The 14628-nt window shown below is 41.8% G+C and overlaps 1 protein-coding gene across 5 annotated transcripts in view; it reads right to left on the bottom strand.

Annotated features, from left to right (window-relative positions):
* FANCA (FA complementation group A) overlaps positions 1 to 14628 on the bottom strand; it is a 77700-nt gene that overhangs the window by 42096 nt on the left and 20976 nt on the right. For 4 of the 5 annotated variants that reach the window (XR_014713719.1, XR_014713720.1, XM_084644335.1 and 1 more), the window contains exons 8-20: positions 14426 to 14508; positions 13823 to 13856; positions 7246 to 7312; positions 6472 to 6584; positions 5895 to 5971; positions 5078 to 5219; positions 4238 to 4371; positions 3139 to 3249; positions 2616 to 2711; positions 2463 to 2522; positions 1450 to 1538; positions 821 to 881; positions 688 to 737 (exon numbers count right to left, since the gene is read on the bottom strand). Coding sequence is in view for 3 of the 5 variants with exons in the window: in XM_084644335.1 (XP_084500461.1) it covers positions 688 to 737; positions 821 to 881; positions 1450 to 1538; positions 2463 to 2522; positions 2616 to 2711; positions 3139 to 3249; positions 4238 to 4371; positions 5078 to 5219; positions 5895 to 5971; positions 6472 to 6584; positions 7246 to 7312; positions 13823 to 13856; positions 14426 to 14508 (1117 nt within the window). In the remaining 2 variants the exon portion in view is untranslated. The remainder of the gene's footprint in view (positions 1 to 687; positions 738 to 820; positions 882 to 1449; positions 1539 to 2462; positions 2523 to 2615; positions 2712 to 3138; positions 3250 to 4237; positions 4372 to 5077; positions 5220 to 5894; positions 5972 to 6471; positions 6585 to 7245; positions 7313 to 13822; positions 13857 to 14425; positions 14509 to 14628) is intronic. The other variant, XM_084644337.1, reaches the window with a different exon arrangement.

Genomic DNA, 14628 nt, shown 5'->3' on the forward strand with positions numbered 1-14628 from the left:
TGATTTCTAAAGCGTACTAACGTGCTTTAGTTGGTCCGTGTACACCCTGCTGGTGCACACTAAGCGTTCCCTAGCGCACTTTAACGTAATACTGTTTCAGACAGCACTATATTAAAGAATACCGGCAGGGTCTATAAGGACCAATTAATGCTCAATAGGTTAGTGCACTTTAGAAATCACACCCTCATACAGTGCATTATCTCACCATATAGACAAGCCCTAAGTCTTAGATATAGTTTGGAATTAAGAGACAATTGAATGCCTACAAATGAGGCATTCATATAGAAATGTTTGTGTTAAAGTCAGCTACAGAAAAGTTACTAGTTTTAAAACAAGTTTATTCCCACTGGGCAAGAAAATATCAAACAGTCAATATTCAGGAATGATTGAGTCCTTAACATGGAATATGTCCTCCTTAGACACTATCCTGACAAAACAAAGGCAGATCTTGAAGTATTGCCATGGCAGCAAACCCATCCCCAGCAGCAAGGCACTGTACCTGCCAGCTGAAACCAGGTGTCTCAGAGGGGGAGAAATCCTATCCATGAGGTTAGCTAGTAGGTACCATTTTGCAAACAAGGTGTCAGTGCATGAACCACAGATAACCTGATTCTGTAGTCAAACATTCCTAACACATAGTCCAGAAAATCAGAAACTCCCTTTGCCTCATGTGCTTTATTTTCATACCTCTTTAAGGAGTCTATAAAAACGATGCGCGAGTCTGGAATTTCAGGGAGCTGTAACAAAAAGCAGCCAAGTCAGAAATGCATTTACTACCCATAAATATGTTTCCAAATGAAAGGATAAGAAAAATACTAACCACACGTGGCATGAGTAAAGCAGGAATAAAGTGGGAAGTATAATAGGGTCTTCTGAAAATACTGAAACAGAAGGGGAAAAGATTAGCAACTAAATACAGAGGGCAATTTCGTTAATATCTTAGGAGTGATTTCTGCTTGCTACACAAATAAGAATATTTGAGTATAGTTCCTTCAGTTAAAAACCAGAACAAACTTTATTAACCATAAAAGCTCAGCAATTTAAAATGGAGAAATACCATTCCCAGGTTAACTATTCTTACTGTGGGGTTTCCTTCCTGTTAGCTTCTCAGAGGATAGAGTCCAAATTCCCAGTTACTTCATAGCATGAAACACTGGGTTTTTCACACAGTGCATTCTTATAGACATTGGTTTCTTGATTTTTAAACATCCTCAAAAGATGGCTTTATAACGGAACTAGTGCCTTCCCTTCTGTGTGCACATGGCCTTTTTATCCTCTGAGTATCATCTGCACAAATAGCCTGAGCTTAGATGATTACTGTAGCACTGGATAAATTAGCAAGATTTTCTTAAGTGCTTCTTTGCTTCCATCCTAAACTTTTCTCTTATTTTTATTTTGATGTGCTCTTGAAACAGAATCTTTTGAGAAACTTCTACAAAGATACCATACCTGGCCTCCATCACACTTGTTGGGATCTTCCCTGTATTTTCAAATATCCGAATGGCCTTTTCAACATCTTCAAGTGCCTGGCTCTGGGGCTGGCTCATGCAGGTGACAAGGAGGGAACAGCATAGTAAAGTCTTTAGCATAACAGAGTAAATCATTCTTGCCTTTTCTTTCATGCTTAGTAATGGTGGTCTTATTTTTACAGCACAGAGACAAAGGGTGCAACTACATAACTGAAATAGGCTGGTATGGAGAGTAACAGTGCAAGAATACTGATAAGGCTGCTCTATCTTCTGTATTTCATGTGCTTTGGCTTTTGGGGTTGAATTCAGTGCTCATAAACTTTCACTTAATTGCATTGGCTAGAACTAAACAGAATGCAGGGTACGGCAATCTAGGCGTCTCTCAAGCAGGCTGCTAATCACATGAAGTTGCAACAACTTGTGGCAATCTCCCAGTGTGCAAACATATCTAGTGCAGATGAGGAAGAAACTAGATGACCCTTTCACTAGGGATTTAAATAGAATTTGATCCTCCTAAGACAAACCACCAATGTACTCAGCTGCTGCACCACTGACAAGAGCCCTATTTCATGCACTGTAAAATATATTCAGTTTCTTTACTTATTTCCACATTCCATCAGTATATCCTATTGCATTACTAACTAATCAAAATACAGAAAATATAGAATAAAGTGTGACTCAAAAGGATCAAGCCAAATATTCCCTTTTTGATTAGTATTATTCAAAATATATCTTAAACAAAACAGTATAAAACTACAGTCTGTAGACAACTCTCTCCCACCATGGATTATTCCCCTTAAATGTGAGAGTCATGTAGATTCTACAATAAACAGATGCTATACAAAATTAAAAATAATTATTTATTTACTGAGCTGATATTTTGCATAGTTTTGCATGTAGCCAATAATGCTGTGTAACTTTGTACTGAGAAGTGTTACCACAGTAACAAAAAGTATAATTTACTGGAAGTCATCCTGGAAAATCCTCCAGTACCTGCACAGCTTCCTTTGTTGAAGATAAATCCTCATAGAGCCCCATGTCTTCGATAGCAACCTGTAAGTCACAAGAAAAAGGAAAATGTCACAGAGCAACTGATATTCCGATGGAAAAGGATTTTTCAGGTGGAGGAGAATGTTTTTCACCAACCTTGAGATCAGCCAATCGGGTTTTGGCCAGAGTGATATATTCCAAGAGAAAGGGACGGTATTTTGTTGGTACAAAAGGTGGATGCATTATATGGACCTAAAGAGTAAAATTCAAAGCAATGGTTTATTATTTTGACAGCATACAAAAGCCAGCTTCTGATACATCTCCTTACAGATTCCTGGGAGCTCTGAAGCTAGACAATGACAAGGCACTGTTGCCTGCTTAAGAGCTCACAGAAAAGCCAGTTACATGGCAAAGGAAATCTTTCCACATAAAAAATTGCCATGAATTTTAATTTAGTCCCAAGGTACTCTTTCTTCATTGTGTCAAAGCATTAAAAGAACCCTCTGCTACTTTATTTTACAGAGAAAACTTGGTCCTGCTTCTCAGGTATATATTGAAAGTTATAATAATAATCTGGCCCGGTCAAGGGCCATGTGACCTTAGTCTGATAAGCTGACGCAGTTTGGAACAGACCCCTAACAGCCCCACAAGAAAATGATCTCCATAAGAAGCTTCTCACCTTCAGATATTGGGGTGCTTCAAAGGGAACCAATTCTGATAGGAACTCGAAGAGAAAGACCAAAGCCTTCTTACTGCTACCATGGTAACCACTGGCATTGCCAAAGGAAACCTGAAAGGGGGAAAATGCGAATATTATCTTTCAGGCTTGATAAAATTACTACCGTTGCACCCTGCTACACTTAGTGCAGAAATCCCAAATACCCTACAAATCTTATCTGCCCAGATAGTGTTTCTGCAAAAAGTTATTCAAAGGATACTATTTATAAAAAAAAATAAATCAATCTGCCAGAAAATCTACCACAGTAAATATCAAAGTTTGGTTTAATGCTCTCTCAAGAGAACATTTATAGATAGTTAAATGAGGTGATATACTGAAGGATTTGCAACAGCAAATGCACCGGTTTCTACACAGGGGAAATATATCTTTGTTCTGATACAGTTAAGCATTACAGGGATAATATATTGATTTATTAAGATCACACAAAACAAAGAATCATTTCACTTTTCAATAAATCCTAAATATTTCACCATCAAAAGCTTCAGGACATATTTTCAGACCTTTCAAGACAATTTACATGTACAAAAATGCATGAGAATTTGTATGCGTAAATTACATACACATTTACAACAACTGTAAAAGCAAATGATCAATTATCCTAACTGATCAACACATGCAATTACAAAAACTGCACACACATTTTTCGTAAACATGAGTACCTTACACATGCATTTCTCTAGCCTACAACTTGTGTTAATGATGATTTCAATTATGATCGTAACAAATGTTGTGCAAGGAGAGACATTTCTGACCAATAAATGGAAAAGCCAACGAGGAGTTAGGGAGGGAGGAAGGAAAGAGCAGAGAAAGCTAGACTGATTAAAAAAGCAATTTATTTGTAAATACAAAGGCAATATTTAAGACTAATAATATACAGTATCATCAATTGTTGCTCTATTTCTACTCCAGGCTGACTGACTAAAATTAAGATCTTCTTGTACAGGTTTATATCAATTCATTCTTTCCAACTGTCTCCCTTGTACACACTTCCTCTTCAGTTAAGGAATAACATTCCCAGTTAGTCCTTATTTAGTCTTACCTTAAACCATTCAGCATAAGGCATGAACACAGCAGGACCCTCAAGGGCAGCCTGACGAGCTATCAAGAATGCAGTGATCATGTTTTCCATATCGTAATTCTCAAATGCTTTTATCAGCAGACTGCTCAGTAGGTCTAGAAAAGGTATAACAATAGGCCCAAAACACTAAATATCTGTGGTAAAAACTTAATGGAATCTTGGCAACTGTGTTGGAATATTACTACAATAAATGCAGCCAATTATCTGGGGAAAAAAAGAGGTCTGGGAAACAGGGACAAGGGGCAGCACATAATACTACACTACAGATTCAAATTTGGGAGAGGCTTTGGGACTCTATCTTAACATCTTTTCATATATAATAAAAAGGCACTTTTGCTATTCAACAAATCCTTTAGACTCTACAGGGCTCCAAGCACTGCACAGAATACAGCAACTGAATGCACAATAGGAAACTCAGAAAAATGGAGTTTACCTACTAGTATCACATTGCAAATGCACACGTGAAGGCAGAAGTCAGACTCTGGAACACCCTGCCAACCACGTTAGCAATTAAGATGGTTATCACATAACCACAGCGAGCTGAATTTAAAATTTGAGAAATGGGAAAGTCATAGCATGTAGCACGTGCATCAAGGTGAAACTTGGAATATTTAACAGGAAAAGCAGAGCTCCTGAATTGTTTATTACCTTATAAACACAGCAGACAATTATACAATGTCTGAAGCCATCTAAAAGCAGTGATTATAAATTTAATATTATAATGGCTGACTGTTCAGCATTTGGAAATCCAGACACAGCAATGCACACAGGTTCCCTACCAAGTTTCTCAGCCCTCTGTACCTTTAACCAGCTGCTCTGCTTCAGTCTGGCAGACTACCAATGTAGAAAAGCAGGACAGCACATGCTGCCAATTCACCTCATGAGTCTCCAGAATCTGCTGCAAATGACACATCAACTTCTCTGCACTGAATGCCACAAACAGCTGGAAGACAGGAACAGTGAATCTCTTTAGCTATGCATTCTAACCAGGCACTAAAGTGAAACCCACTCAGATTCTCTTCTCACAGGACACTCCTGACTTCATTAATAAGGTAATTCCCTTCTGCCTTATTTTCAGACAAAGCTACCTGTCCAACGCACCAGATTCCCAGACCCCTAGCCCTTTTTGACCCTATTCCTGCTACAACAAACAGCAATTCTCCCATTTACTTCAGTGGGAGCAAGATCAAGTCCTTCAAACAAAACCAAACAACCCAAGTGCCCTGCGCCCAGCACTTACTTTATTTATTTATTTTTAGTTACTGTTATTGTTAAATGAGTGCTTTTACTTTCATTTTCCCTCCTTTATCCACACATAGTTGTACAAAATTAAATCAGAACAAACAAAATCTTACGACTATGTTTTCTTTCCACCACACCGTTGCCTACCTCTATTAGAGGACTCAGATTTTGTGACTGAAATACACTGTTCTTGAGAAGTCCCATCTCAATCTAAAGTATATTATTAGCATTTCAACAAGAAAAATAAGTATACGAACTGGAGTAAATATATTCTTAAACCAATTTTAATACATCAAGCAGTGAAAGTTTTCAGAAATTGAAGATCTGCAAAAATATAAACAATATTCTCTTTGCAAATCTTGGGAGACAGACATACTTTGCGATACAAGGTAGTAAGCAGTGGGCAGGTTCTTGCAAAACTCCACTCTCTCTGCATATGTATGGCATCAGATGCTGCGTCCACAGGAAAGAAAACAAGTTTTATTATTACCAGTAGTTAGATCAGGTATAAAAACATGAAACCTCCCTGAAATCAGGCATCCAGATATATTTCAGACAGTGATTCACCACCTTTCCTCACACTTTAACAGACAGCCTGCATTTAGTACTATATGTAAACTTCTCCCAATTAGCAGGTAAGCAGTGCCATACCACAGTTCAATGGGGCTATTTTCCATGTGCTTTGCAGTCCAAATGTATTTCTTCCTGGACAAGTCATGCTTTAGAGTAGGCACCAAAGACCAGCAGCCTTCCTGCCTTAACATTTGATGTAAGCCAATAGAAAATAAACCACACACACAAAAAAGTGACATCAAGCCCTGGGGAGGTGGGCGACGACGACTCTATTGTACACTTAGAACTCAATTTTTTCCTATAACTGTATCACATTACAGCCAAGGATGGATGCACTAGCTACAGCATGAAGAGCTAGCCTTTCCTTCTTTGATTCCTACCTTTCAACAAAGGATTATAGGTAAGAATCTCAGTCAGGGTGTGAATGAAGAACTGTTGCAAAGACTCTGGAAAGTTGGTGCTTTTGTACATTGTCACAGTGAATATGTTCAGCCTACAAATGAAAAACAACAAAAGAACTGTTCAGGAACAATAAACGGGAGCCACGATCCACGATATATGGAGTACAGTTCATTACTATTTTTCCCTTTAAATTTGTTTTCACCAGTCAAACTGCCAAAATGAAGAAAACTGACAGTTTTTATAATACATACAAAAAGAGGTTACTGTGTATTCTGCTCAAACTATCAGCTTTACACAACAACACTGGCTGGGACTGAAGACTGAAAGATGCATAGCAGGAATGCTAATTGGGAATAGGATCAAAGCAGGACTAAGGGTGTCTGGAAGCAGGAAATTCGGGAGGAGATCTGAACTGATGGAAGCTGCAGGGGACAGGAAGACGAGAACTAGGGTAGGAATAACTGCCAGGAAAGTCACAGAATGCCTTGTGGGGATATCATACAATTCAGAACTGGCACCTATATTGCCAAAATATACTTTACTACACTTACATTTATTTTCTGCAGATATCGTCTATAGTGTTTGCATACATATATTTGATGAGGGAGGGGAATGCCAAAAATAAGTAGCCATACTTTTAAATTATTTGTAAACAGGTTAAAATATACTCATTTTATAATTTTTATGTCTATAGAAAACAGACATGCAATAGTGGGAAAAACAGACAATACTCACAGGAGGAGATTTCTTACCAGCATTTCACAGCCTGTAATTTAGAAGAATCTTCCTGTTTTTCATTAGCAACAGCATCAAGTACCCCTGATCCCCCAAAATAAAAACAAAAAAAAAAGCACAAATAATCAAAGGAAGAGAAAGAAAGATGGAAAAAACACCGTCATTAAACAAGGAAGAACTAATTAGAACAAGCAACATGTTTCAGAGTAGCAGCCGTGTTAATTTGTATCTGCAAAAAATCCAGGAGTACTTGTGGCACCTTAGAGACTAACAAATTTATTAGAGCATAAGCTTTCATGGGCTACAGCCCACTTCGTCGGCTGCATAGAATGGAACAAATAGGAAGAAGATAACAAGGTGGAGTAAGAGGCTAATTCTTAATTAATTAGCCTCTTACTCCACCTTTTCATGTTCTCTGTAGGTTATATATCTTCTTCCTATATGTTCCATTCTATGCATCCAATGAAGTGGGCTGTAGCCCACAAAAGCTTATGCTCAAATAAATTTGTTAGTCTCTAAGGTGCCACAAGTCCTCCTGTTCTTTTTTCAACAAGCAACCTGTGCACCGTTTAAGGAGGTGACCCCATTAGGGAAATGGGCAGCAGAAACCATTCATCAGAGCTTGGTTCTTATGAAAATTTCTCTAAGTAACACAAAGGCTTAGAAGCTACTAATACTAACCTTGAACCATTTTAAAAGGCTCCCCAGCATGCACTAGAAATTAAACCATTTAAAGATGTACATAAATGAAAATTTAATTTCCAAACCCTAGTGCCCTAGATTCTGAAGTTTGATGTGCTAGTGAAGATCCTTGCACCTGTTTGGAGTCCCACTAAAGACAATAGGATTCTGCATGGAGGAAGGTAGTTTATGCTAGAAGATCATATATTCACTTATTCTTTAGTGGATGACTGATTCTCCTCACTGTACTAAAGAGAAAGCAGAATTCTGCTTGTTAATTCCCCCGTCAGTCCCGACTCTGGGGTTTTCCCATGTTATATCTACTCAGAGCATGGCTACACTTGCAGATGTAGAGCGCCGTGAGTTAAACCTGCCTTCGTACAGCACAGTAGGAAAAGCACAGCAGTCTGTCCACACTGACAGCTGCAAGCACACTGGCGTGGCCACATTTGCAGCGGCACTGGGAGCAGTGCATTGTGGGCAGCTATCCCACAGAGCACCTCTTCCCATTCTGGAGCTGTGGCTTGTCCCAACGCCCCGTGATGCATCAGTTCACATCCCAGCATTCCCTTTGCTTCCATCCACATTTGGTGCCATCTTTCAATGGTTTTTGTACTGTGCGTTCTGTCTTCCCTTTCAATCTGCAGGAACGGAGCCCGAACTGCTGAGTATGCTGATGAGTCTCGCCAGCGCATCACATTTGGCAGTTGAGTTATTCCTTAAGATCCAAAGTGACAGTGAGGACTCCGACGACAATATCGACTCAAGTAATGTAAACAACATGAGTTTGCTTGTGGCATTCACAGACATGCTCACCACCATGGAATGCCGCTTTTGGGCTTGGGAAACAAGCACAGTGGTGGGATCACATCGTCATGCAAGTCTGGGATGACGAGCAGTGACTGCTGAACTTTTGGATGAGAAAAGCCACTTTCATGGGACTGTGTGAGGAGCTCACCCCCATCCTGCGGCACAAGGACACGAGAATGAGAGCTGCCCTGATGGGGGAGAAGCAGGTGGCTATTGCAATCTGGAAACTGGCAACTCCAAACAGCTACCGATCGGTCGCTAACCAGTTTGGAGTGGGGAAGTCAACCGTTGGAATCAGGTTGATGCAAGTTTGCAGGGCCATTAATCACATCCTGCTCAGAAGAACCGTGACTCTGGGTAATGTGCATGACATTGTGGCTGGCTTTGCACAAATGGGTTTCCCTAACTGCGGAGGGGCGATAGATGGGAAGCATATTCCAATTCTGGCACCAGCCCACCTAGCCTCCAAGTATATTAATCGGAAGGGCTATTTCTCTATGGTTCTCCAGGCACTTGTGGATCATCGTGGGCATTTCATTGACATTAACACAGGCTGGCCCAGAAAGGTGCATGATGCACTCATCTTTTGTAACACTGGCCTGTTCAGGAAGCTGCAAGCTGGGACTTTTTTCCCCAGACCAGCAGTTCAACGTAAGGGAAGTCGAAATGCCCATTGTGATCCTTGGAGACCCCGCTTACCCTTTGATGCCGTGGCTCATGAAACCCTACACAGGGAGCCTTGACAGCAGTAAGGAGAGGTTCAACAGGCTGAGCCGGTGCAGAATGACTGTGGAGTGTGCTTTTGGCTGTTTAAAGGGTCGCTGGAGCTCTCTGTGTAGGAAGCTGGACCTGGCCAATAACAGCATCCCCGCGGTTTTATCCGCGTGTTGTACCCTCCATAACAATTGTTAAGGGAAGGGTGAAAGATTCACTCACGCATGGAACTTGGAGGTTCAACACCTGGAGGCTGAATTTGAACAGCCAGAGAGCAGGGCTATTAGGGAGGCCCAGCACGGGGCTGCAAGGATTAGGGATGGCTTGAAGGAGCAATTTGAGGCTGAAAGCCAACAGTAATGTCTGATGTGGTGCCCTGCACGGGAGTGAAGCGCAGTAGGAATCTGTGTTTGCTACATATGAAACACTGACTTGCAGTGCCTGTTGCTTTCCTGGGCTAAGGTTTCTTTTATGTTATGCAATAATAAAGAATGTTTTCAAAGCCAAAAAATCAATTTATTGAAAAGAAACACAACACAACTGCTTGTGAAACACAAAGGGCAAGGGGGTGGGGAACAGTACAATCACGGATTTGTATATGTCCCATCTGGAGTGCTGAGCAATGCATGCTGCACTTCAGGATGGCTACACTGCATGGTGATGGGGGTTGAGTGCAGTGGGTAAGGGTCATAGTTTTCAGGGCTGGGTGGCAAAGCTACAGGTGTTGGAGGCAATGGGTAGCGGTAAGAACTCGGATGTTGGGGAAAGTGGTTTGGAGGCGACATGGTGGCAGAAGAGTTTGGGAAAAGGGCTGCGGGGGGAAGTGGGGAAAAGGAGCACGCGCGGGGGCACAGTAGTGCTCCGCCTGCCTGACTACAAGAGCCTGGATCAAGTCCGCTTGGCGCTCCATGATGCTTATCACCCGCTCTGTATTTTGGTGCCGGCGATCCGCATTTTGCTGGCAGACCCTCCTTTCACTCTCCCGCCACTCCTGCACGTTTTTATTTTCATTAGTTGAATGCTGCATGAAATCATGCAGCATGTCCTCTTTGCTTCTATGTGACCTCTTCCTGATTCTTTGCAGCCTCTCGGCCGTTGATAACACGGACGGCTGAGATCTCAAAGTTGCATCTGTAAAGGTAAAATGCAACACTTAACAGAGGCAGCATTGTTCACACCAGACAGAGCAATGATTCCCCCGTAGTCAAGGGCAAGCACAGTCTATACAATAGCATAATTTGCCTGTGCCAAAGCGAGCGCACAAAGCATGGGAGCCCCAAAATGGTGAGTAAGACAGGGTCAAGCGTGACTGATTGTTTCACGGCTGTACTGTCCTCTGGGTTTCTGTGCCTTAGGGATAGCCAACAGCGGCAGGGGGCCCCTATACTGAACACTGTCCCCACATTTTCCACAGGAGTTCGTCCTGGAAGATATCTCGCTGCTGAAGGTGACCAGGGAAGAAAGGGAGAGTCTTCTACTGCAATGCGGCTTCCGCTCTGGCCCATATGCAGCATGCCTGTGTGCAGCAATGGTCTCCCCGCCCCTCACGGCACAGTGGCGCGGACAAGTTAGCTTTACTGGGACGAGGACAACAGTGGCTTTCCCGAAAAACCTGCGCAAGCATATTGCCCAAGTTCTGGCTGAGACCTTTGAAGAGATTACCGAGGCCAATTACCACGATGTGAGAGAGCACATCAACGCCCTATTCCGCATCTAGGCATGCATGCGGCCCTAACCCTCCTCATCCCAAAAGCCTGTACCAAATAACTTCCTTCCCAAAATAAAAGCTGCTTACCGGGAACCTCCTCTGGTGTTTGTCCCTCCCCAAGCATTGGCCACCGCGACTGGCTACCTTCCTCCTGGCTTGACAACAGCTCCTGGCTGCACGCATCTACGGATTTTAGGGTGTCTTCCTCCGCCGGAGCACCCTCGCTCCCGCTTTGCTGCTCCTCCTCCTCCTGCCTTGTTGCACTGGCCTCTCAGGTGTCCATGGTGGTACTCGGCATGGAGGTGGGGTCGCCCCCAAGTATTGCATCCAGCTCTTTGTAAAAACGGCAGGTCGCAGGGGCAGCACTGGAGAGGCTGTTTGTCTCTCGGGCTTTGTGGTAGGCATTCCACAACTCCTTCACTTTAACCCTGCACTGCAGTGCGTCCCCTTTCCACCATGGCCCTTGATATCTGCCTGAAGACATTGTAATTCCTGTGGCTGGAGCGCAGCTGGGACTGGACAGCTTCCTCCCCCCAAACACTGATGAGGTCCAGCCCCTTGCCATTGCTCCATACTGGAGATCGCCTGGCGCGTGGAGGCATGGTCACCTGGAAAGATTCGCTGAGAGCACTCCACACCTGGCTAAGCAAACAGGAAGGGGATTTTCAAAATTCCCAGAGAATTTAAAGGGCAGGTCTGATGGTTGGTCACCTGACGGCAGGGCAGTAGAATTCAAAGTGATGACCAGAGTGGCTAGCACAGGCATTGTGGGACACTTCTGGAGACTGATCAGAGCGCACTATAGGACCAGGGAATCCACACTGGTACCACGGTGTTCCAGCAGGGGCGCAGCAAACATTATTCCACTCGCCAAGGTGGAGTACCAGCAGTGCTGTAGCTGCGGAGACAGAGCACTCTACGTGCCTTGCCAGTGTGGACGGGTAGTGAGCTAGGGCACCTGGGGCTCCTTTATTGTGCTGTAACTCACAAGTGTAGCCAAGCCCTAAGTAACACTCAAATGAAGACTAGGCCTACTGCATTAATTGTTGACGAAGACAACGAAGTGCACTGGCAACTCATACCCAGTACTGTCTTGGCCCATCAAGTTACAGTTCTCATTGACCAGACTAAATGCTGATCTTTTACTCTACCGCAGTGGTTTACAACCTGTGGTCGGCAGACCCCTGGGGGTCCGTAGACTATGTCTAAGATCTCCAAAGAGGTCCACACCTCCATCTGAAATTTTCTAGGGGGTCCATAAATGGAAAAAGATTTAAAACCACTGCTCTAGTGAATGTGGTAGACAGAACAGCTTTTCCGTTTCTTGCTCCATCACATCTTTGAAAGTCTCAAAATTACTGAAGGGAAATCAAAGAACTCTTGAGCTTTAAGGGAAGAGCCCTTTGATTAAGACTGGGGGTTCCCTCTTGTGACCCACTTTTAAAAGGAAATGTACTCAGACGCAGGAGACACACAAATGCCCCATACTTGTTCCTTATCTGCCAGACCCTGCTATTTTCTCTCTTTATTCTCTCCCTTCCTAAAGAGGAATAAATTAATGTTAAATAGAGGAGACTAGGGGAGGGAAGAGGAGAAAAACCACTCTGATCTTCAGACACAGGAGCTCACTATCACTGTATACCTAATATAAAGCATAATGCTCCCACTGCTTCTCTCACGCTGACACTTCTCCCCCAGACCAAGGTCTTTGTTAAATCATTAAGTTATTTTATATAAAATATCTAAATCTGCTTTAAGGCAGTTGATTAGTTACTGAAGTGTAAAGAGCCAAGCAGTGTCACAGATGTCAATTAAACAAGCTAAATTTAAGAATTAGTATTAAAGCCCTTATTATTTCCCTTTTGTGGAACACCCTGCAGTTTATATACAGTTCTGGGCTGTATTATATTGCCATTGAGAAACCAGAGGAACACGTGGTCAACAGCATGACAGCCACATGTGAGGATTAGGGCAATATACTGGTCTCTAGGTCTATAAAGGTCTATAAAGCATCAGTGGCAATGACTGAATGGTCACCCTGCAGAGAGAGAGCTGCATGGACAGCACAACAACAGGTGAGGAAGATCATCTGCTGCTGATCAGAAAAGCTTTGGACTTCTGTTTGGTGTTTTTTGCATTGTGATTTGTGATGAAAATCCAGACATTACTATTCTTGCCCACTCAGCATCATCATCAGGACTGCCCAACACAAAATGGATTTCATGGGAAAATTCAGGGATTTGAAGATTACACATGCAGTTTAAATTACAAAGTTTCATTCTTGGCTCATTCTCATTAAACACATCACTATATAAAGATATTTCAAATTTTACAAAAAGTTATTCTGCTAGTTAAAAATGCTGTGTTATGGTGTCACAATGATTTAGCACCAAGACACTTGTATAAAACATGCAAATTCAAAGTTCTTAGTCAGAGAGAGCTAGTATAAAAGAACAAGGGGTTATCTGCAATACAATAGGAAGCTCATGGGGGAAAGTGCATCAGAGTTATCTTAAATGACTAGTGATGTACATGATGCAACACAACAGAGGAAATCCATCACTAGTAAACAGCTCCTTAATGCCCTTGGAAATCTCCCAGGAAAGAATGGAGGTATGTCTAGCAAAGTACATTCCTAGTAAATTGCACAAAGCCCCAAATTATAAATAATTAATACTTACATGTCAACATTTTTTGCAGTACAGCATAACAGATCTATTTAAAATAAACAAATTAAGACCATTTAGCATTTAAGGAGGCTGTAAGTAAGTATATTGGCTCAAAAATTAAATTATCCTAAAATTCCTAATTTAAAGATTAACTGTTAACATACAACTATTTGTAGTATAAACACAATATATAGAATTTCCCAGTTTTTTTTCTACTACTTCACAGTATTTCGCATTGCACATTGGAAAGGAAGCAGAGCAATCAAGCAAAATCTGTATGTAGAAAAAAAAAATGGTGACCCTGAAAAGAGTTACTGTGACAATTCATCATTCCAAAAAAATCACCTTTACAAAGCATATTGATTTTGAAATAAAGCCAGTTTCATAAATTAGTTCTGGAAGGTCTATGATAAACTCTCAAAGAATCACCTCTGCATTGGTCTCCTCACTGTTTACCTCTCTGATTGCTCTCCTGACTTATTGTCCTGTCGATGTTAAATTGTAAGCAATTTCCAGCACGGATTGTGTCTTATTCTGTGTACTATAGATCACCATGTATATCAATGGTGCTTAAAAAAAAAAAAAAAAGCATAAATAGTACCATTTTGCCCTTACATGGGGGATTTTCTGGAATTCCACCTTCTTTTCTGGATCTGAAGTTTGCTGAAATCCATTCTGAAGAAACACAATCATAAAGTCTGCAAAATCAAGAACGAACAACTGTTTCAGCCTTCTCTTTTACCTACAATGAAAGAACACATCCAGTCTCCGAGAAGGGTTACTGCTGGTAAAGTTTCATTTATTACACAGCGAAGTTA

Source organism: Lepidochelys olivacea (genome assembly GCF_965140295.1).
Source record: "Lepidochelys olivacea isolate rLepOli2 genome assembly, chromosome: 12".
Taxonomy (NCBI): domain Eukaryota; kingdom Metazoa; phylum Chordata; order Testudines; family Cheloniidae; genus Lepidochelys; species Lepidochelys olivacea.